General features: G+C 41.8%; 1 protein-coding gene and 2 non-coding genes across 4 annotated transcripts in view; 2 read left to right on the top strand and 1 right to left on the bottom strand.

The window, feature by feature from the left end:
* Nucleotides 1-9,787, top strand: part of LOC116058583 (zinc finger protein OZF-like) — a 228,922-nt gene extending 219,135 nt beyond the window's left edge. Inside the window, exon 3 of one of the 2 annotated variants that reach the window (XM_035998352.1) lies at nt 9,365-9,787. In XM_035998352.1, the coding sequence (XP_035854245.1) occupies nt 9,365-9,521 (157 nt within the window). In that variant the 3' untranslated portion in view covers nt 9,522-9,787. Of the gene's footprint in view, nt 1-8,454 lie in introns of both variants that reach the window. The other variant, XM_035998350.1, reaches the window with a different exon arrangement.
* A 786-nt stretch (nt 9,788-10,573) lies between these two features.
* Nucleotides 10,574-10,647, bottom strand: trnat-agu. The gene has a single exon. It is a non-coding gene; the product is annotated as a tRNA-Thr (tRNA).
* Nucleotides 10,648-20,572: 9,925 nt separating this feature from the next.
* On the top strand, nt 20,573-20,645 carry trnat-ugu. Its single transcript has one exon. It is a non-coding gene; the product is annotated as a tRNA-Thr (tRNA).
* The last annotated feature ends 1,928 nt before the right edge of the window (nt 20,646-22,573 follow it).

Genomic DNA, 22,573 nt, shown 5'->3' on the forward strand with positions numbered 1-22,573 from the left:
TGCACTCCCCTACAAAATCACCTCAGTAGTTGAAAATGAGTTAGTATTTCTAAATAGGGCTATTTATGTCCTCTTGTAAAAATTAGTCTTTTTTTCATATTGCAATATATATCACAGGGGGAAAAAATATCGCAATGTAAGTTTTTTCCAATATCGTGCAGGCCTAAGGGGGGGGGGGGGGGGGGGGTCCAGCCACAGTTTTATAATGAACCAAAGACATTTTTACATAATACTTCCTATGCCACCCCAGATAAACACCACTAAGAAACCTCACCCCCGCTGTATGCGCTCCCACACAGACATGCTAGGAGACATGCACTGTAGAGTCCACGGCTTGATGCGCATACCCTAGAGGGTCGTGAGTCCTTCTCACCATTTTTACCCCTGACCTGTTTGCATGCCTGAGCATGGCAGCGACAGGGACTAACATTAATACTTTTCTTAACTAGTCATTTCATTCCTTACTTAACCGTAATCTCCACTCGCTGTGCTCTGTACCCGGCTCACAGTCTAACCACCAACTACTGCTGACCTGATGGCGCACCGGAGCCGGTGTCGAGGAACTCTGTTGCGGCTCAACACATCTACTAAATGCCGCTGATACGACCGAGCTGTGACGGAGGTCTGTAGCGGCTTAAACAACTAGCTAACCGCCGCTTTGTAGCACGGAGATGTTTCTTCGATGTTTTTTACCGCTAGTTACTACGAAGGAGCTTGCTACAGGTATGCTACATGCGCGAGACCATGGGGTGTTAATGTACATTACTCAGCAACAGGTGAAAATGGGGGCAAGGTTGCGCGACTAAAGTCTAAAGCCTGCCCCCCCCCCCGAAACAATGGTGGGGAAAACACTTAAACCAATATATATTTCCACAAAATTGGCATGAGGACAACATAATATTCAGGCGCCAGGTGACAGTTAAAAATGAAAAAAAAATATTAATATAATTAGGACTGTCGCGATAGTCAAATCAATTAATTGCACGATAAAAAAAATTTGCTTAATTTTTTCCGCCTGCGATAATTTCCATTTGCATGCTTGTTTGTTTTACTTTTCTCTCTCTCTCTCTACCAAAGAGACTGGATGACCACTCTCGGTTCCTTAGCGTAACGAGGAGTGAACCCTCTTGTGAGTCTCATGGTCTTTGTGTGGGGAGGCGGGACTCCTGGCGGAGAGAGAGAGAAAACGAGTTGGAGGAGGGTTTCCTGCAGCACTTTGCAGTTAAGGCGCCATCAAAAAAAAAGTATATGGGCGATATCTGCCGTGTTACTCGGCGTCCTGCTTTCTCCCTTTCATTCATAAAATGACATGTAATGTAATTCCAAAGCACACAGTTGACAACCTGCAGGTGGAGACAGGCTCGAACATACACGCCTCTGTGGACTTGTCAGTCTTGCAAGCGGTTTCAGGAAAGTGGCAGCGTGTGTCCGACAATGCACAGAACATTAACCGGTACAAGCCTATAGCTGTCCGCGGACACGGAGTGCAGGAAATGTGTCAGAGGCTCCCAGACGGTGAACTGAGACTCCGTTACCTGCTTGTCGGTCAACGGTTAATGATTCGTTATTTAGTTTCATTGTGCCTTCTTTTGGAAGGCTGGCAGCCAAAAATCACCACTTACTAGCTAATTAATTAGCATGAGGTAAACGATAGCTATCAGTAAACAGAAGTGACGTGGTGGCTGGCGTGTGTGTCTGTCTGTCTGTCTGTCCGCCCCCGCGAAGCTCCGACCTGCAAAAGAAAGTAGCTGCACCTTCGCCAAAATGAAGACTGAAAAACAGAACTATTTTGGTACATTTACTCGCCATGTGGCAGATAGCCATATAGATATATATAATTTATAAAGTATACACTCAGCAAAAAAAGAAACATCCTCTCACTTTCAACTGCTTTAATTTTCAGCCAACTTAACATGCGTATAACTTTGTATGAACATAAAAAAATTCAACTACTAAGAACTAAACTGAACAACGTTTCACAGATATGTGACTAACAGAAATGGAAAAATGTGTCCCTGAACAAAGGATGGTCAAAATCAAAAGTCACAGTCAGTATCTGGTGTGGCCAGATCAGGTGCATTAATTACTGCAGTACATCTCCTCCTCATGGACTGTACCAGGTTTGCCAGTTCTTGCTGTGAGATGTTACCCCACTCTTCCACCAAGGCACCTGCAAGTTCCTGGACAAAATGTCTTCCAGTTCCGGTGTTAAATATTCTTTAGAAATAAAAGTGTATTGATCTTTGAAAAGGTGTACCTGCATTATTATTCCAGCATCATTATATTAGATGAAAATGGTCTCAGAACGACAACATTATCGTTTATTGCAATCATTTCTGGGACAATTTATCATCCAGCGAAATTTGTTATCGTGACAGGCCTAAATATTATGGAATATAATGCAGTTAGTCTCTGAGAAGGGCTGACCTCCCCAGGTCGGTTGGTCAATGAGTTGGTCAACATGCTCTTATACGACCAAATTCTCATTGGTCGGACAATTGCTGCTTTTATTTTCATAAGGCCGCCTGTCAACCAAAGCATTTTTCCCAGCTGGAAATACAAGACACACTCTTTATGAAAAACACCCAGGTGGAAGCACGAGTGCAGTTTTGGGCGAGCGTTTTATTTTTTTAGCTGAGACCAGACCTCCAGACTGCGACATTTATGATTCTTTTCTGTTCGCCCAGCTGTATAAATAGCTACGAAGGAGTAAACTACTTTTGTCATGTTGCTGTAACGTTAGCTTATGGGCTAACATTAGCTTCAGAGTAATGACGCTTAATTTATTGTAGAACTGGTAGCTTAACTCACTAAACTTTACAATAGCCTGTCTAACACTGGTAATAAGCAATACAACTATGTGATTTAACATAACGTTATGGTTGAGGGTTTGGTAGCTGGTGCACCCACCATTGAGGTTGTCAATAATGCTGGTGATTGGCTGATGGCTAATGTTGTAATTTATTTATTTTTGTTGTGGATTTTATAAAATTGATATCGTAAGAAATATCTCTCAGAAACCAGCATCAAAGTCACAGTAAGGGATTCAGCGATAAACGGATTTCACTATTCACCGCGCTTTAAAACGTCACAGTTAGCTAATTGTAAAAGCCCCGCTTCATTGAGCGTTACTACACTGCACGTTATGTACAGTGTTCTTGTTAAACCTAGCATAAACGCACACGCGCTACACACATGAAATCGGAAGCCGGTCAGTGAGGTACAATGGCGTCCCGTGGTGGGATAACTTTTTAAGCAGTTTTAAGCGTTCCATCAAGTAAGCAAACACCACATTACTTACTTACTCCTCTTCATCCCCTATGGGACATTAGGCTGCAAGGAGATGTCTCCATCACATTTAATCCTTGGCTACGTGCTGAGAATCTCCCCATGACAGGCACATCTTGTCTAGCAGCTCCTCCAACTTTGAGACACACCAGCTAGCCGGGCCGTTTCGAGAACTAAAAGGGCCAACTTCTTCTTAAGAAGGACAGCACTGTCTTTGTAAGTGGTGTGACTGATATACCTCTAGTCTTTAATCTTTTCAGATTCATTTGAGTAAAAAGGTTGAAGACTGATCATATTATTTTTGAAACATTCAAGACTGTTTTGTTATTTCAGTTTCAAAAGGCAGCATCAAGTAACCCCTTAAAATCTAGTGTTCATGTGATTTCATACATTAGTACTAAAATTAATTGCATTTGTGATTATTCTTCAGACTATAATCATACCAACAAAAGTTATAATCGTTGAATCCCTAGACACGGTAGTGGCATCGGTACCAGTATCAACATTTTTTTTTGAACGATCAGAATACTTTATTGATCCCCTGCAGGGCTCCAGACTGCGACCAAATGGTCGCATTTTGCGACCAAAAATTAAGAGTGTGCGACTGAATTTTACATCCAGTCGCGCATGTGCGACCAGTAAATTTGCCCCCCCTTTTTTTCCCCCCACGTTAAACGTGGAAGAGGCGCGTCAATGAATCCGGAATCTGTGGCAGGCCAATGAGTGTGAGAAGGATAGGGAATGGCCACTGTAAGTGGCTAATGTGTGGAGGGGTAGGGTCCTAGAGATAATCAAGCGTGCGTAAACGTCTGTGGGAAGGAGCCAGATACCACAACCTGCTACGTGCATCTAAACAATGAGCAAGCGAACTATTGACTCGTTCTTCCGACCTGCGGCTAGTGCCAGAGTCTACAGTGTCACAGTCGAATGATGATTCAGAGTCAGAGGTTTGTGTGGCAACAAAGGCCCGAACCCACCATTTTCGGGAAGACTGGCTGCGAGAATTCAGCTGGTTGAGGTACTGTATGGAGATGAAGTCCATGAACTGCGAATGTTGCAATCGCTACCCCAGAACTGCGGGGAACACGAAGTTTGCCGACAGTGCAGGCACTTTGCAGTTTAAACACAATACACTAGTTAAACACAATCTTAGCCTCAAGCATCGAGTATGCCGTGACATGTTAATAAATGAAAAAGCAACTTTTAGAAGAAGACAAGAGGCAGAGATTATGTTGAAATTTAACACGGCTAGGGTTGGGTACCGAGACCCGGTGCTAATACGGCACCGGTGCCTTAACGACTGCCATCTACCAGACCGAAAAGGATGTTAGAGGCAACGAAACATTGCTGCATGTCACACTAGTTAACACTACACTTAGCAGCAGGTAACGTTGCCTACCGTTAGCTAGCAGCTGGATTAAACACGGTTAAAATGCTGACAGCTAAACGGTGTAAATGTTTGTCTGTATTTCACTGTAGAGGATTCCAACACCGGGATATTCAACAGTCTGCTGCTGCCGTTGTCTGTCTTGTAAAATACCCTTTTCCCATCCAGTGGTTGTTTTTGTCGTTTAAAGGCCCAGACACACCTACCAGACGGCCGACCCTCTGCAGTTGGACTGATCAGTCTCCCCAAGTTGGTCAAAAAAGTGCCTCGGAACACACCAAAGCGACGAGATGTAATACGTCTCCATAACAGCAGGCAGCGCTAATCTGTGTTGTTGCCCAAAAATGAAAAACGGCAGCTGATTGGACGAATGCGTCATGTGGGTCTGGTTTCTCCGGAAAATTCAAAGACAGACTGTCATGGCGGCTTGTTCAGAATACGATCTCATATTGTACTAAAATAGTTCACCGAAACGTGTTTCTGAAAACATTTTAAGCGGGAAATAGGCCATGCAGTTGCCTAATCTGTCTTCATTTCAGATCAACAAAGGTCAGTTTAAAAGATTTTCATCAGATTTTGAGAGACTCTAGTCACCAATCAGATGGGTCATTTGAGTCCGACTGCCGGCAGTGCCCGCCCCGCCGATTATACATGTCAAATCGGCCAAAATGAAGGCCGGCGGCCCCTCGGACAGACGGTGGCACGGAACACACCGAACAGACTCGAGTCACTGACCTCGCCAGACTGTCCGACGGCCGATTATCGGCTTGGTGTGTCTTGGCTTTAACAGGAATTTTAATGGTGAAATAAGTTATTATTACATTTTTAATAAATCATCTTATTTTGACCCTGTGGCCTTAGCAATAAACAAGCCGTTCTTTAATTTCGCCAACTGTCGTTTTGTGCTCCTTTTTAATTTATATATATATATATATATATATATATATATATATATATATATATATATATATATATATATAAAAAAAAAAACATGCATTTGTGGGATGAGTAGCAGCGTTGATTGCGTGAGAGAGCGTTGATCGTTGCCATTGACTCGTTTGGTGGATTGGATGATTGAAGTTTTAAAAAAACAAGACATATTGGCAACAGCCTGGCACCTCCTCCTCATGCTGGTCACCAGTCCGGTCACACACTGCTGTGGGATGGCATCCCACACTGTCCTGCCCTCAACCCCATTGAACACTTGTGGGATCAGCGTGGGCATGCTGTTCGTGCCAGATTGACCAACACAACCACGATGGCTGACTTGCGATAAATGCTGGTTGAAGAATGGGATGCCATCCCACAGCAGTGTGTGACCAGCATGAGGAGGAGGTGCCAGGCTGTTGTGGCTGTGTGTGGTTCTTTCACACGCTACTGAGGCTCCTGTTTGTGAAACGAATAAATTGTTAAATTGCCAATATGTCTTGTTTCTTCAAACTTAAATCATCCAATCCACCAAACACCAAATGAGTCAATGGCAGAATAAGCTGTTTGGCATTGGCAGAGAAGATTTGGCAAATTTTTCATGGGCGCAACACACATACTCAGCGCTGCTGCTCATCCATAAATGCATGTTCCTTACAAATGGGGCACCATTTGAAAGGGAACTAAACAGGCTTTCCAACGGTATAAGATTTATTGCCAAAAAGCATTGTTACCACAGAGTAATAATCTACCAAACACAAATTTCCTTACTTTTTGTGCTAAGTTTATATTATATATATATATATATATATATATTTTTTTTTATTTATTTTTTTTTAATTAATGGTGCTAATATGTACTAATGGAGCTGTCGTTTACCTTCTATGTTGCATCTTCAAAGGTGCACAATAAAATGTGACACTGAATTTGAACCAGCACATTGTAATTTCTGCATCTATTATCAAAGGATTTATTAGTAATACAGTGGGAATCATTAGAAATGTGAATATTTGGTTTACAGTGTGTGCCCCTACATTTTCTGGTTGCGGCCCTAAAATGTTCAGTTGGGGGCCACTGTGCTCCTAGTGAAAAAAGGACAGGGCCCTGCCCTGTGTACCCTGTGATACCCTGTGTTACACCGTTCCTGTTTTCGGGCTTCCAGACCGCAGTCCGGGAGCACAGGGGAGAAGTTCCCACCAGGGCCGATGCTTTTGGGGATAACACCTTTTAACTTTGCCAGCAGAATAAAGAAGATGAAGCCACCGTTTCTTGAGAAGCTTGTTGTTTGTTGTTGACTAGAGGCTTGCTTTACAACGTCTTTTCTGACTCTTTTTCCTCTCACTTCTCTCGCAGTTCATTCACTCGTATGCTAAGTTACTCTCACACCGACACTGCTGACGCTCGCTAGCAGTTAGTTGTGAGAACCACGCACGCAAAAAAAGAGTTAGGACAGGTCAGCGGTTATCCTAAAGTTAGGAGGTTGTTTAAGATGAATGCTTAGAATGCTTGTGGAATACACTTTTCCTATCTTAAGTTAGGATGACACATTGACTTAGCAACTCTTCATCTGTAAAGACGTTTTTTCCTAAATCAGGTCCAACCCCTAATTACCATGGTTACCAAACAGTTAAGATAGGATCTGCAAGTTACGAATGAGAAATAGAAATGAACTCTGCATTATTGTATTTTAATATTTCAGGAAAGGCTATTTTTATATATATATATATATATATATATATATATCTTAACTGTAAATAGTTTATTTCCAATGCAAACAATCTTTTTTGACAATATTTCAGTTAAAGGGGACTGTGGTTCAGACTGTTCATAAAACTTAGTTTAGTTAAAAATCATATACCATAGGATGTGGAAATATACAGAGACAGATAATTATGGTGGTTGAACAGATACAGATAATGACATCACTTTAGGCAGCCCACAAAAAACTGACTGGGTTGTCTTTTTTTCACTGTTTGTGGACTTGTATGCAGTCCAGATACCCAAATGAATGCAACCAATAACCATTTATACCAATAATCTGGGCTTTCAACAGCACACTGAGGTTGCCAAACCAGGCTGAGATGGTGTACCGCAGAATGCTTTCAACTATGGCATGGTACAGGGTTTCCGTGGAGTCTTAAAAAGGGTTATGTCTACTGAGTTCAATGATACCTCACACAAGACTCTACGTCAAACGGTTAATGTGTTGCAAAAGGGGGCATGGTCTATGTATAGGGACATGGTTATGACTATTAGTCAAAATTGACATTTAGGTATCTCAAGACTGGACCCCTGTCAATCATGAGAAATTGCGGGCAGATTGGACAATGTACACGTAAGATACAAAAACGTCCTCGTTCATCAATCAGTGCTCAAAATGGCAGCCACAACTACACCGTTCGACGAAAACTCAAGCTTTTAGGAACTTTGTCATTGTTAAGGTTTTGAGATGGTACAGACCAAATTTAAAGTTGATCAGATGAAATGTGGAGCAGATTGAACAAGATATACTTGATTGAACAATATATACTTGAGTTACAACCGCTTCCTGTTTCGATGGTGCATCTCACAAAATGGCCACCCCTGCCACGGCTAGGCCCTGTGATGAAAATTCAAGCTTTCGATGAATTTTCATCTTTCAGGTCTTAAGATGGCATGGACCAAATTTGAAGTTTGAAATCTCTAGGAGGAGTTGTTAAAGTACGAGGTGTGGAAATTGCAAAAAATGTACTAATTTCAAACTTTCAATTCAAATTGGCGGACTTCCTGTTGGGTTTAGGATATGGTTCCAGTAGGCTTTTTTGTACGTATTTGTTAATATTCACATTATTGGTTGTTTGTTTGTGTTATAGCTTTACCTTCAGATGTCCAGAAAGTGATTGTTGGTGAAGAACATCAGCAGGAGTGGAGCTCCAGTCTGGACCAGGAGGACACAAAGCCCCCACACATTAAAGAGGAACAGGAGGAACTCCAGATCAGTCAGGATGAAGAGCAGCTTCAAGGGCTGGAGGAGGCTGATATCACCAAGTTCACATTCACTCCTGTCCCTGTGAAGAGTGAAGATGATGAAGAGAAACCTCAGTTCCCACAGCTTCATCAAAGACAAACTGAACAGATGAAAACAGAAGCTGATGGAGAGGACTGTGGTGGACCAGAGCCAGCCATGAACTCAGATCCAGATACACATTTAAAATTACTAACTGACGACGAGAATGGAGACTTTTTAAACTCTCTGAATAACAATGAAGTCCTTGTCAGTAATTCATGTACTACAGTTGAGAAGGAGTATGAGAAAAGATTTGGCACCAGTGGACATCTGAAGCGACACATGAGCTCTCATACAGGAAAGAGATCATTTAGCTGCTCAGTCTGTAAGAAAGCTTTTATAAGAAGTGGAAATTTACAGAAACACATGAGAATTCACACAGGAGAGAAACCATTTAGCTGCTCAGTCTGTAAGAAAGCTTTTACAGAGAGAGGACATTTAGTGACACACATGAGAACCCACACAGGAGAGAGACCATTTAGTTGCTCAGTCTGTAAGAAAGCTTTTACAGAGAGAGGACATCTAAAGGCACACATGAGAATCCACACTGGAGAGAGACCATTTAGCTGCTCTGTCTGTAAGAAAGCTTTTATACAGAATGGCCATTTACAGAAACACATGATACTCCACACTGGAGAGAAACCATTTAGCTGCCCATTCTGTAAGAAAACGTTTACAATGAGTGGACGGTTACGGCAACACGTGAGAATCCACACTGGAGAGAGACCATTTAGCTGCGCCGTCTGTAAGAAAGCTTTTACAGCGAGTAGTACTTTACATAGACACATGAGAACCCACACAGAAGAGAAACCATTTAGCTGTGTGAAGTGGACCTCTAGTCTAAGGAGAGCAGAGAACCTCAGTCAGGTTTAAACAATGAAAATAAATTAAGTCTCTTAACGTGGTATACGATGTAATACTCTGGGTCCTTAAAATTTAAAATATAATAATTAGAATGTTAGGCTTTAAAATGTCTTGAATATGATTTTGATGTGTTAAAAATGTATTGGATTAGGAAGTTAATGTGTCTGTTGGTATCCCATAAACTGGACTTCTTAAGAAATGAAAGAGCCAATCCATGCAACCCCAGCTTCTTAAATCCCAAGGAACTGCCACCCAACTCAGTCTCCCTTAAGTGTGAAGTGCTGTGACAACACCACCCCTAGGAGCGACCACTCTACTGCATCTCTCAGCAGGGGTCCAGATCAGCTCTTAGCTAAAGCGTGGTCTACTGAAAGTAGCCCGACACAGAAACTCTTCTCTAGCAGTTGACCATGCACGCAGAAATGTCACTGCAGCTGATATTGTCGGACATTTATGCAGCAAAAACCAGCGAAGTTATAAACTTGACAGCGACAAACAGAACTAGACCTTTCACTTGTGAAATAGTCCTAATGAAGTTGCTGATGTTTCTCGAGCGTCTCTCAGACGCACTTTCAAACAAAGTTTTTATGTCTAAATCTACATTTACTACATCTATGGCTAAATTAAAACGTTAATATTTTCCTTGTCAATTGTGCATTATTTCACCCACACGCTATTAATCCGTGTTAATTTGTATGATGTGACTGGCCCGATCTAGCCTGGATGCCAGCCGAACTTAGACCCGCCCACAACATTTGAAGTCGGGAAGTTCAATCTGGACTTGATTCGTCGTGCAGCAACTATGCTCGAAACCAGAGCTGTTTGGACCAATCAAATTGTCAGTGCGGGCTTTATACGATGATGGACAGATGATCAACAGTAACGTAATCAACCACATCGCCAAAGAGCACTTGGGTTGAATTCATTTACAACAAAATTATGCCAGGGTAAACAGTCCTTTGTGTTAACTTTTTCATTTGCTTCTTGTACCATACTGTGCAGCATGGGGATTGGGTAAACATGCAGATGGAATGCAAACAGAGGTAATCTCTGCAACAACAAGGTGCTGCTGGGATTTGAACCCAGGATCTCCTGTTTACTAGACAGGCACTTTAACCAACTAAGCCACAGCACCTCCATGTGTACTTCTGTAATATTAAAGGTTCAATGCTCTTTCACCTTGTATGAGCTGTTTAATGTACTGACTGATAACTGAGATTTTGCTGAGGTTTGCACTGTTCAAGTCCCCAAGAGCAATGATAAATCTGGATATTCCTCTCTCAGAACAGTATTGCAAGAACGAGACTGAGAGCAAAGTTTTGAGATCTGACGCTGAGTTGCAGGAGAAACCAGGTGTAATAATCAGAGGCTGATTGCTGACGACGTGCAGCTGGACTCCTGACTGCCGCCACACCTGGCTCCACTCCTGCAATCAAACACAGACACCAGAACAGCTACACAGAAGCTGTGTCTCACTTTCCCTTAAATAGCATCCCCGGTTCCTCCATTTTCTGTCTTTCCTCGTGTCTTAGGCCATCCCACCGATGAAGCACGGGAGAGACACGAATGGAAAAATGTCATGTAAGTGAATCGTGTAGATCCTAAGAGTTTTTATTTTTGGGGGGGGGTCCTGCTAATACGGCACCGGTGCCTTAACGACTGTTATCTACCAGACCAAATTGCAACGTGGATTTTGGTGCCACTGAAATGCCTGCGCTTCTCTGTCTGCTGCTACAAAAACGGACGCAACCTAAACATAGCCGCATGTCACGCTAGTTAACACTACACTTGGCAGCAGGTAACGTAAGCCTACCGTTAGCTAGCAGCTGGAGTAAACACAGTAAAAATGCTGACAGCTAAACGGTGTAAAAGTGTGTATGTATTTCACTGTAGAGGAACGTATGACGGTGTGCAGCTGCTGTTGTCGGAAAAACAACACAGATGTTACGTTCACTTGAAACTCGCCTCGCCAGACTCGTGCTGCATTCAAAGTTATTGTAAAATACCCTTTTCCCATCCAGTGGTTGTTTTTGTCGTTTAACAGGAATTTACTGGTGAAATAAGTTATTGTTATAAGTTATTAGGGCCCGAGCGCCGACCGCGGCGATGGCCCTATTGGAACTAAAGGAATTATTATTGTTAGGGCCTCAATGATACCTCACACAGGACTTTCACCCAGGAGACCGGGGTTCGTGTCCTGCATGTCACGTTTCTTAAAGTCCCTTTCTTCTTTTCCTAAACCCAACCGTCCCGTTCTTCTCACGTCTCACGGAACCGTAAGCCCACCCACGACAGCAGCAGCTAAGGCCCCGTTTACACGAAGGGAAGACGCAGATATTTTCCTGCGGTTTGGCCTCTCATTTACACGAAAACCCTGTTTTTATCACAGAAAACGATTATTTCTAAAAACTCCGGCCAAAGTGGAGATTTTGGAAAACTTTGTTTGCACGTTTGCATGTAAACAGACAAACGGAGGTTTAGGCAGCCGAGAGAGAGAAAGAGGAAGTGATTCGTTGCTGTTGTTGCTATTTTCGGGATTGTGATTGGCTAACATGGGCTTGAGCTTCTCGTTACAGTGCCACCTACAGGTGTGGCCGACAATGCCATCAGGACCACATCATCTGCAAAAAGCAGCGATGAGATCCCCAGCTCACCAAACTGCAAGGGTACAAGCGGCCGAAATGGGTTTCCTCAGGAGGGTGGCTGGCGTCTCCCTTAGAGATAGGGTGAGAAGCTCAGTCATCCGTGAGGAGCTCGGAGTAGAGCCGCTGCTCCTTCGCGTCGAAAGGAGCCACTTGAGGTGGTTTGGGTATCTGGTAAGGATGCCCCCTGGGCGCCTCCCTAGGGAGGTTTTCCAGGCACGTCCAGCTGGGAGGAGGCCTCGGGGAAGACCCAGGACTAGGTGGAGGGATTATATCTCCAACCTGGCCTGGGAACGCCTCGGGATCCCCCAGTCGGAGCTGGTTAATGTGGCTCGGGAAAGGGAAGTTTGGGGTCCCCTGCTGGAGCTGCTACCCCCGCGACCCGTTACCGGATAAGCGGAAGAAGATGGATGGATGGATGGATGTCATTTAGACACGAATGCATATTAATAAATGACATCTTGTTGTTTGAAAGTCTCTAGGTTTTGACATCAATGTAGATTGATTGAAAAGATTTTCAAATATACAGAAGGAAATATTCTGTAACATATTTTGCAGTCAATACTGCCGACGTTGTCTTACTTTAATCAAATCAGTAGGCTATATATTTATTTTAAGTTTAACAACTCTCTCTCCATACGTGGAACAAGCCTATATATAAAGGGTAGAACAGGCTACAATAACAACGTAGTGTGTGTTCTGAGTGACGGTCCAGCTACACAAAGTTGTTATAAACAGACAGCCCACTTACCCATTTTTCAGACTTTGAATGTGTCGGCGCTATGTCCCGAGATCAGCCCTCCCTGTACCTAGCAGCAGCAGCGCCGCGTCACACACGCTTCTGGTGTGTAGGACACAGAAAAATCCACGCAGCGGCCACGCTTCTGAGATGCAACAGAAACGCCACGCTCGCGCGACACATCCAGTGTGTAACCGGCCTAAGACAAGGATCTGGCCAGCAGTGAGTGGTTGCTATGGTGCAGTCTTGATTAGTGGATGGGTTGCAGGTGTGCAGCTAACCCTAACCCTATATACCAGGAACTCACCATTTAACTTATTTTGTGTGGCGAGACCTGCTTGAGATGATGTGACATCACTGCCCTTCTTCTCTCCTTGAATGGCTGAAAGCAGATGCTTCAAATCAGTCTTTGACTTTTTTGATGGCCTGCTTTGGCTCGAGGCCTCTGCTCCTGTTGCCATGGGGGTTTCAGATGTACCAGCTCCATCATCGGCATTCCCCACTTGCTCCAGGAGACTTTCCTTCACGTCATCCTCCAGTGCAACAAAAGTGTCCTTTAAATCTTGGATCTAGGTAGGTGGCAGTGTTTAGCAGAAGCTGCACCTCCCTATCCTCATAACGTTGGTTGATGTTTTTCCTTACTACTCTCTTCATCTCTCCAGTAAGTAGAGAGTCATCCTCCTCATCACTGAGACAAGAGAGCATCTTCCATATCTGCGGTAAAACAGAGGATAGAGTAGTGTGCTTCTCACCACTGAGTGCATCTGTAAAAGGACTCAGTGGCTCAATTACTTCTTTTAGTGTTTCTAGGATTGTAAGGTCATTGTCTTTTGGCATCAGGTGCCATTCTTTTTCTGTCCTCTGCCAGGACTGCACACAGAGCTTGCTGCTGCTCCAAAAATCTCTCCACCATATCATATGAGGAATTCCAACGGGTGGGTGCATCGTGTATCAAATTGTGTTCTGGGAGTCCAAGGTTTTTGTTTTGTTTTGAGCTTTGATGACCTGGTGAAGGCAGATATGGTTCTGTGCAGCCTTGACAGTGCTGCAGATACCCTGTAGATGTTGATGGCTTTGTTAACGGTCAGGTGCAAGTTGTGGCCAAAGCAAGGGATCCATAGTCATCTTTAAAGGCCTTTTTGTTGTTGGATGCATTGTCTGTTGTGATGCCTGTTAGTTTTGCAATGTCCAATTTCCACTCCTCAGTAACTACTTCATCAAATGCCTCCCTCAAACTGTCACCTCTGAGTTCAGACGTTTACACGTTTATTTCACACGTCATCACTGTATCATTAAACACAATTTAATAAGGTACAATGATCATATATGAGCCGCGTGAAATGGGGAACCCCAAATAAGCTACTTAAAGGCTTTTCGGGGGAGGGGGCCCGATAACAATAAACAACAAATAATATACAATCCAAAACTCTTTACCCTACACTTTACCATAGACACAAAAATAAACAATACAGAATACAACAAAATACAGATACTTAGACCAGATTTAGACATACTTAGACTAACATAGACAAATACTACAAACAGACGGTCCCAGCACAAACTATAGCATTTAAAAAATAATCAACAAGCAATTTTTCCTTGAGACTTTTCTTGAAGATGGAGACAGAATACGACACTTTCAAGTTTTCCTCAAGCTCGTTCCAAATCTGCGTTTCCCTACAAACTATACTCAAGCTCGTACACTTCAACCGTCGTTTTTTTGCCAGTGATTAGGTGTTTTTTCCTTGTGTCATAAGTGTGCAGGGGATGACTGATTGGAATAAGCACACACAAACGGTAGTTTAACCTATGTATAACCTGGAATATCATGCAGGCATTCTGAAAGACATTATATTCGGTAAGCCTTAATAAACCCAGACGACGAAATAAAGGACGAGTGGGGGTATTGGGCTCAGACCACATTTATGCCCGTATGATTTTTTTTCTGTAAAATCTAGTTTTTTCAAGTGGCTGGGAAGTGTTACACCATATGACATTACAATAATTTAAATGGGGCTCAAACAAAGTTTTGTATAAGGTGAAAAGTGCTGAGTGTGGGAGAAAATGTCTTAACTTCAAAAATAATCCAACATATTTAGATAATTTTTTTTGTTAGATGATCAATATGGCATTTGAAGTTTAAACATTCATCAATATAGACACAGAGGAATTTAGTGGTGTTTACTCTTTCAATAATTTGATCATTTATTTTAAGACAAACTTTCCTGTTTTCCATTTGATTTTTGTTGGAATGAACATTATGAATTATTCATGTTAAGAGATTAAGTAAGAGTTTATTACACTGAAACCAAATTTCTACATTTCTTAACTCTCCATTTATTATTTCTTGCAGTCCAACTGGACTTTTATGTGACATAAATACATTAGTGTCATCAGCAAATAAGACTTTGTGTAAAACCATGGTGGAATTTTCAAAGTCATTAATATATAATATAAAGAGAAGAGGACCCAAAATGGATCCCTGAGGGACTCCAAATTTGATGGGTTTTCTTATGGAAATTTGTTCATTAATATTTACATATTGCTGTCTGCCAAATAAATAACTTGTAAACCAGCTAAGTGCTAGTCCTCTGATTCTATAATGATGCAATTTATTCAATAATATGTCAAAAATCAATAGTATCAAATGCCTTAGATAAATCTAAAAATATACCTATACCACAGTCACCTTTATCAATGGCATCATTGATCTTTTCAATCAGATCTAGTACAGCCATGCATGTAGTACTTCTTTTCCTAAAACCATATTGTGATGAAGCAATAATATTTAGTTTATCGAGGTAGCCATTTAACCTATTGTACACTACTTTCTCTAAGACCTTAGAGATTGTAGGCAAAATTGATATTGGACGATAATTGCTCATATCATTTTTATCCCCATATTTAAATACTGGTATAATTCTTGCAATTTTTGCCCTTTTCGGCACAATTCCAGAGAGCATTGATAGATTGATACATAAGTAAGTAGCTCCATGATATCCAGTGCAATGGCTTTCAGAATTTTACTACAGATTTCATCCTCACCAGCAGTGTACGAGCGTCGTAAGTTTGTAATGATTTTATAGACTTCATTGCAATCAGTTGGCTTCATAAAAAAGGAATTGACATAGTTGCCCGACAAGTAGTGGTTAAAAGAGATACCTTGAGGTTGGTTTATTTTGTCTAGAGTTTTTTCCCTGATGGAGACAAAGTAATTATTAAGGTTATTTGCTAGATCAATGTCATTTGTTAAATTATTACTTAAATGTGAGTGTATGCCCGCAGTATTTGAGGCCACTACAGCCTAAACATGTATGCATGGTAATGGACATGTACGTATCTGCAGCTCTGCTTGTTCACAGATCAGTTGTGCATGCATAGAACGGCTTTTCTTTGAGATATTGTGTGACCAGGGCCCTTGTTTCACTGTAGATTTTTGGTATTTCTGTGTAAATAATTCCTACTTGGAAGTTGATATCTAGGATTGAATTTATGGAGCATTTGCTGAAATCCTGGTTTTTCAACAATGTAGACAGGGACTTGGTCCATACATATGAACTCTACTACACTTCTATCCAATATGCTGGCCTCATTTAAATTTCTCTCATATTTACTTTGCTTCTCTAGAGCCTCGGTTATGGTTGGCTGCTGACTGAGTTGGCTGAGTTGTCTCCTGGTCCTGGACGTCATGCTCTTGTTGAAACTGGAAAAGGAAAATTGACATTTCACTATAACTATAACTATAATTGACTAAAGAAAGAGCACAGGCACCTATAAAGCACAAGCACCTGCCCTGCACATTGGCTCCAGCCCGTACACACACACACACACACACACACACACACACACACACACCTAAATATTAATAGTAGATGCAGTCATTTGAAGTCAGACAGGTGGTGGCAGGTAGTTCATTTGAAAACATTAACATAAAAATCAGGGCTGTCAAACGATTAAAAAAAACCAACTAATCTCATATTTCGAAATTAATTAATCTAGATTAATCACAATTAATTAATCGCAGCGAAATTTAAGCTCTGTCACTCGCAAATCGGCTTTTACATCGAGTTGTATTGGCATCGTAAAAAAAGACTGTCGAATCTTCTGCTCACTTTTAACGCAAAGAGTACAACTGTTAATTTGTGCAGATTATTAACTCCTTGAACTGTATGATTCAGTAGCAGCAGTCAGTATATTTTTAGGCTGCTTACAAATTCAGTCGGTCCGTAATCGTCTGCCATGCTTTCTTTTGCTGTGCTTCATTTTTCACAAATAATGTGCTTCACGTTATCGTACTTCCATAAGAAGCTGCTGCTCATTCTGTGTACAATGCATATTCTCCATTTTAGCATCAGTAAACCTCTGACCGAAGTGGAGAGAAAACATCCAGACTCCCTGCTCATTGTTGTTGGGGACTTTAACAGTGCAAACCTCAGCAAAATCTCAGTTTTAGTAAATGGTAGAATGTATCAATCAGTCAGTAAATTATACGTCTTACACAAGTTGAAAGAGAACTGATGGCTTAATATTACAATAGTACTTATGGTGGTGCTGTGGATTAGTTGGTTAAAGTGCCTGTCTAGTAAACAGGAGATCAGAACAAGCAGAACAGTTCTGGGGGAGGTTGATTTAGTTGTGACCCGAGAAAGTACAGCCTCTGCTGTATGATGAAACAGTTGAATGCAGAGCTAAAGTCCACAAACAACAGTCTTGCGTAGGTGCCAGGATGTTCAAGGTGGGTCAGCACACAGCAGGGCTGTGTTGGCATCCGCGGTTGACCTGTTTGCTTTATAGGAAAACTGGTGCTGGTCCAGTGTGGAGGGGAGGGAGGCTTTTATGTGATTTAGCAGCAGTCTATCAAAGCACTTCATAACAGTGGAAGTGAGGGCCACTGGTCTATAGTCATTGAGGCTACTCACAGCTGATTTTTTCAGAATCGGCACAATGGTGGCAGATTTGAGGCACTTGGGGATGGAGCAGGTAGACAGAGAGAGGTTGAAGATGGAGGTGAATACCTCAGCCAGCTGGTTGACACAGATCCCCCTCGTTAAAGTGCCCCTTGATCTTCCTCCTGTAGACCACTTTTGCTTCCTTGATGATCCTCTTTAAAGCCTATGTTGCAGGTTAACCACCACTGTTGATTAAAGCACTCAACATATGCATATCATTGTTAAAAATGTCACCAAATAGTGTTAAAGGCCAGTTTTTACCATTTTAGTCGTTTAGTGGGTTTTTTAACGCAATTCGGTGATGACGTCAGCCTAGTACTAGAACTATGGTGACTGACTGGGATGAGGAAGAGGTGTTTTTACTGTCAGTGAATAGCACCGAGTGAAAGTCAATGTTTTCTTTATATTTAGTGACAGTGATCATGTCGTTAGTTCAGATAAGTACCAGTAAACTTATCTAGATCTAGAAATAAAAGGCATCATGCTAGCTATGGGCTAACTTGCCAGTCAGTCTCACCTGTGAAATCCCCCGACGTTGTAAACACATTTTCGATTAGATATCTTACGTTTTGATGGACCCTACTAGCTCCAGTAACAACATATTTGCCTAGTGTTATTTATTACTTGGATGGGGATGCTGTTTGGCTTTTCACAAGTTTAGACAGCTAGCTAAAGCTATGCCGACGTTTTGCTAACGTTAGCGCAACAGCGTTAGCCTAGACGGCTAGGTAAATATTATGACTGCCTTCGTTGTTTGCTATATCTGCGTCCACGTTGTCAACATAAGACATGTGGCGTTAATGCTCCTTTTGTACCATAATTGTATTGAATGAAATGTTAAGCTTCGCTTCTACGAGATGGGTGGATTTTCGTTAGCTACGTTAAACACAAAGTTAACTGGTTATAGTTAGCCTGTGCTAGCGGAATTAGCTAACGTTGCGTAGCCAGCCAGCAGCTTCGGCAGTAGTTCCGGCGAGCTAACCACGACAGCTAACACATCCACAAGCGTCTCTATTTCAAACATCACTGCAGATTGACTGCTTTTAGCAGCAGAGGTTGATTGTGGGCGACAATACTGTCGTGGTTAGCTCACCGAAACTACTGCCGATTGCCGAAGTTGCTGGCTGGTTACGCAACGTTAGCTAATTCCGCTAGCATACAGGCTAACTATAGCCAGTTAGCTTTGTATGTAGCTAACAAAAACCCACCCATCTCGTAGGAGCAAAGCTTAACATTTCATTCAATAAAATGATGGTACAAAAGGAGCACTAACGCAACATGTCTTATGTTGACAACGTGGACGCAGATATAGGAAACTCCGAAGGCAGTCGTAATATTTACCTAGCTAGCAGTCTAGGCTAACGCTGGTTGCGCTAACGTTAGCAAACGTCGGCGTAGCTAGCTGTCTAAACTTGTGAAAAGCCGAACAACATCCCCGTCCAAGCTGTGTTTCACTTAACCTCCAATATTATTTTACACATAATAAAGACACATGGACTCGGTCGAGACCAAAAGCCATATTTTGCAACACCAGTGGCACAGACCGAGACCGTAAACAGTGAACAGAGAGGGGGCTTTCGTCTGTCGTCTCCCCAATGTGACGTAATGCAATGCATTGTGGGGGAAAAGAGAATCATTGCAAACCGCTGTAAAATAGTACTACTTTTTTGTATTTTATTCCGTTTTGTGATATCCATTGTATTTGATGTTGTTGGGTAACAGTGTAAATGTTTATTACCAACAAGCAAATTGCACAAATTCATTAGAAAATAAACCCTGCAACATGGGCTTTAAGTTGGATCTGGCAGTACTGTATAGTTCCATGTCCCCGGACCTGAAGGCTTTATCACGGTTTTTCAGGAGCAGCTTGACCTCCCTGTTCGTCCATGGTTTGTTGTTTTGACAGCATTTGAACTGTCTCTCAACAGTGACATTGTCAATGCAGGTCTTAATGTAGTGCAGAACAGTGCAAGCGTAGCCCTCAAGACTCTGCTGTGAGAATAGTGCCCAGTCAGTGCGGACACCTCTGACATTACTGTAAACAAGGTCCAGAGTTTTATCAACTCTGGCTGGACATGTTACATGCTGGTGACATTTGGGAAGGATCTGTTTGCCTCGATGGTCGTCGCCAGCTCATCCATCTTGTTGCATAGCGATCTAGCGTTGGACAAAAGAAGGCTGGGTAGCGTAGGCCTATGTGGTGCCCTCCTTAGCCGGACCTTAATCCCTGCTCTGCAACCCGGCTTCTGTCGTCGGTCTCTGCGCCGCCTGGTCGTGTAATCTCTGGTGGTAAATGCTCAAAGCTGTACGTCTTGCTTAGAGCTGATTTACCATGCAGTGTCCCAATCGTTAACGTTACTCTATTCTACTGACAGGCTTGCATAGCAACGGCCTTAGCAACCATCTTTGCTTGCTAGAATTAGACATCTATCTATTCACAGAACTAGGACTAGAGAACAGGTAGATCGGACATTACATATAACAAAATACATTAGTTTGGTCACGTTTAAATTACAGTTAATGTCTTTATTCAGCGGAGCTTTACTAATCAATAACCTACCTCCTGTCATATCAGTTTCTTACTAAAATCATTTAACAGCATTAACAAATCCATTTTTCCTTCTCAAAAAACATTTTCAAATCAGAGTTTGAATTGTTTCACATCTTGTACTGTTCACATCCCTGTTCACTAGCTCATTGTATTCCCGCAAGAGGTAGCAGTCTGTAGGAGGTGCTGTAGCTCAGTGGTTAAAGCATCTGTCTTGTAAACAGGAGATCTTGGGTTCAAATCCCAGCAGTGCCTGATTATCAGTTAACGCAGTATTTGCCTCTTTATTTTCAACAAGGACAAAAAACTTAATACCTCATTTCCCATATCCAAAAGGTTATATGTAACATTACATATTATTAGGCTATTACCAATGAAGTTTAAAACCACAGTATGATCCATACAGAAAGTAACATTGTATTATAAATCTCAATACTGTACGTGGAGCATGTCTCCTCGTAACTCCTGTTTAATCAAATTAGGCCAATCCAAAGTTACATTTTGTTAATTTAGTTTAAGGATCATTGTATGTTTTTAGAAGTGTTAGCATCCTAATGAACAGGCTTTTTTTTTGTACCATAACGTTACATGTGTCCATATTGCACTCATGCTCTCATCTGAACAGATTTCTGTCGTTCAAAAAACTCTCGACCAAGTTTAAAACTTTTACAGCCAACTTAATAAAATGTCTGGTTTTATTCGGGCTAGAGTTTATAAAGTCTATCGATTTGAACTGTCTATTTTTTCTTTTAAATAGTTTTTACCACACTTCCTTACATTGTACAGGGTTTTATACACCTAATAGTCTATTTTTAAATCCTGATGTTTCTATGACTGCTCAGTCATATCGTGTTATTTTGCTGTTTTGTAAAGCACTTTGTAGCGTGGATTTTGAAAAGTGCTTATTGAATAAAGATGATCATAATCATTGTTATTTCAAGCTCTGCAGGGTATGATGTCGTTGAAGTTAGATATCGCTGTGAGCGGGGTTCAAACCTGCGCAGGGAGACCCGTTTAGATTCCAATCCAATGCCCTAACCACTCGGCCAGGAACGGAAACAAGCTATCACTACCACTGTAGCTGAGACAAGGATCTGGCCAAGTGAGTGGTTGCTATGGTGCAGCATTGATTAGTGGATTGGTTGCAGGTGTGCAGCTGGGAGCAGGTGAATCAGCTTGGCAGCAATCAGGAGCCGGGAGAGGGAGGGAATCACCACGGCAACAACACAGACACACAGAGAAAGAGAGGGGAAACAGTCTGTGACATGAACATGTTACCTTTCTATCTCTTACCTGCAGCCTCGGTCTAAACAGAGCACCGTGTCAGTGTGCTGCAGTGTCCTGTCTGAACTCCACCCACAGCCTGCGGTCTACAGAAGGTAAATTCACTTGTATGCAATTTTTACATTGTATCAGTTTTATGAAGTTTCTAGAACTTGTAATGCTAATCGCATTAGCATGTTACCGACAGGATCTATATCTGTAACAGCGTACTTCATGGTTCACTTCAGTTAATTACTGTCCATTAGCTCTCATTCACTCCTGTTCTGTTGTTCCGCTGTACATAAGACTACAGGAGGTGAAGATAAGCTTTTATAGAGCTTTAATGTAGTAACTTCTTAGGCTACACATGTTTCAGTCGGCTCCACTGCTAACAATAATGACCTTCTCTAACTCTTCTACTCATTTTATTTAACCCTCTCCTCAATGTCCCAACTATGGCAAGAAAGAGCTTGCCCCAAAATATTAATTCCCATTTACCCCAAAAAGATAATTCAATATTACTCATCAAGGTTGCGGGGAAAGATGAATTATTGCTCTCTGTTGCAGTTCCTCCAGGTTAAGGTAGCTTCTTCAACTCATCACTCAGTAAGAAAAATGCATCATAAACTGCGTATTAATGTGTGTTAGTATTGTCAAGTTAGCTAAAAAAGTTAAAGCTACACCAGTATGATGAACAGTAGACCTAAATGAGATTTGTGTTTATTAAGTAAGTAAAGAGAGGAACATTGCTACATATCCTTGATTTCTTACCTACTAGTAATTCAGAAGAGGTTTTTGAGAATGATGTCACGTTCTAACATCCAGACTCCCTGCTCATTGTTGTTGGGGACTTTAACAGTGCAAATCCACCAAAATATCAGTTATAGTAAATGGAAAAAATTTATCAATCAGTCAGTATA

Source organism: Sander lucioperca, chromosome 24, assembly GCF_008315115.2.
Source record: "Sander lucioperca isolate FBNREF2018 chromosome 24, SLUC_FBN_1.2, whole genome shotgun sequence".
Classification (NCBI taxonomy): Eukaryota; Metazoa; Chordata; class Actinopteri; order Perciformes; family Percidae; genus Sander; species Sander lucioperca.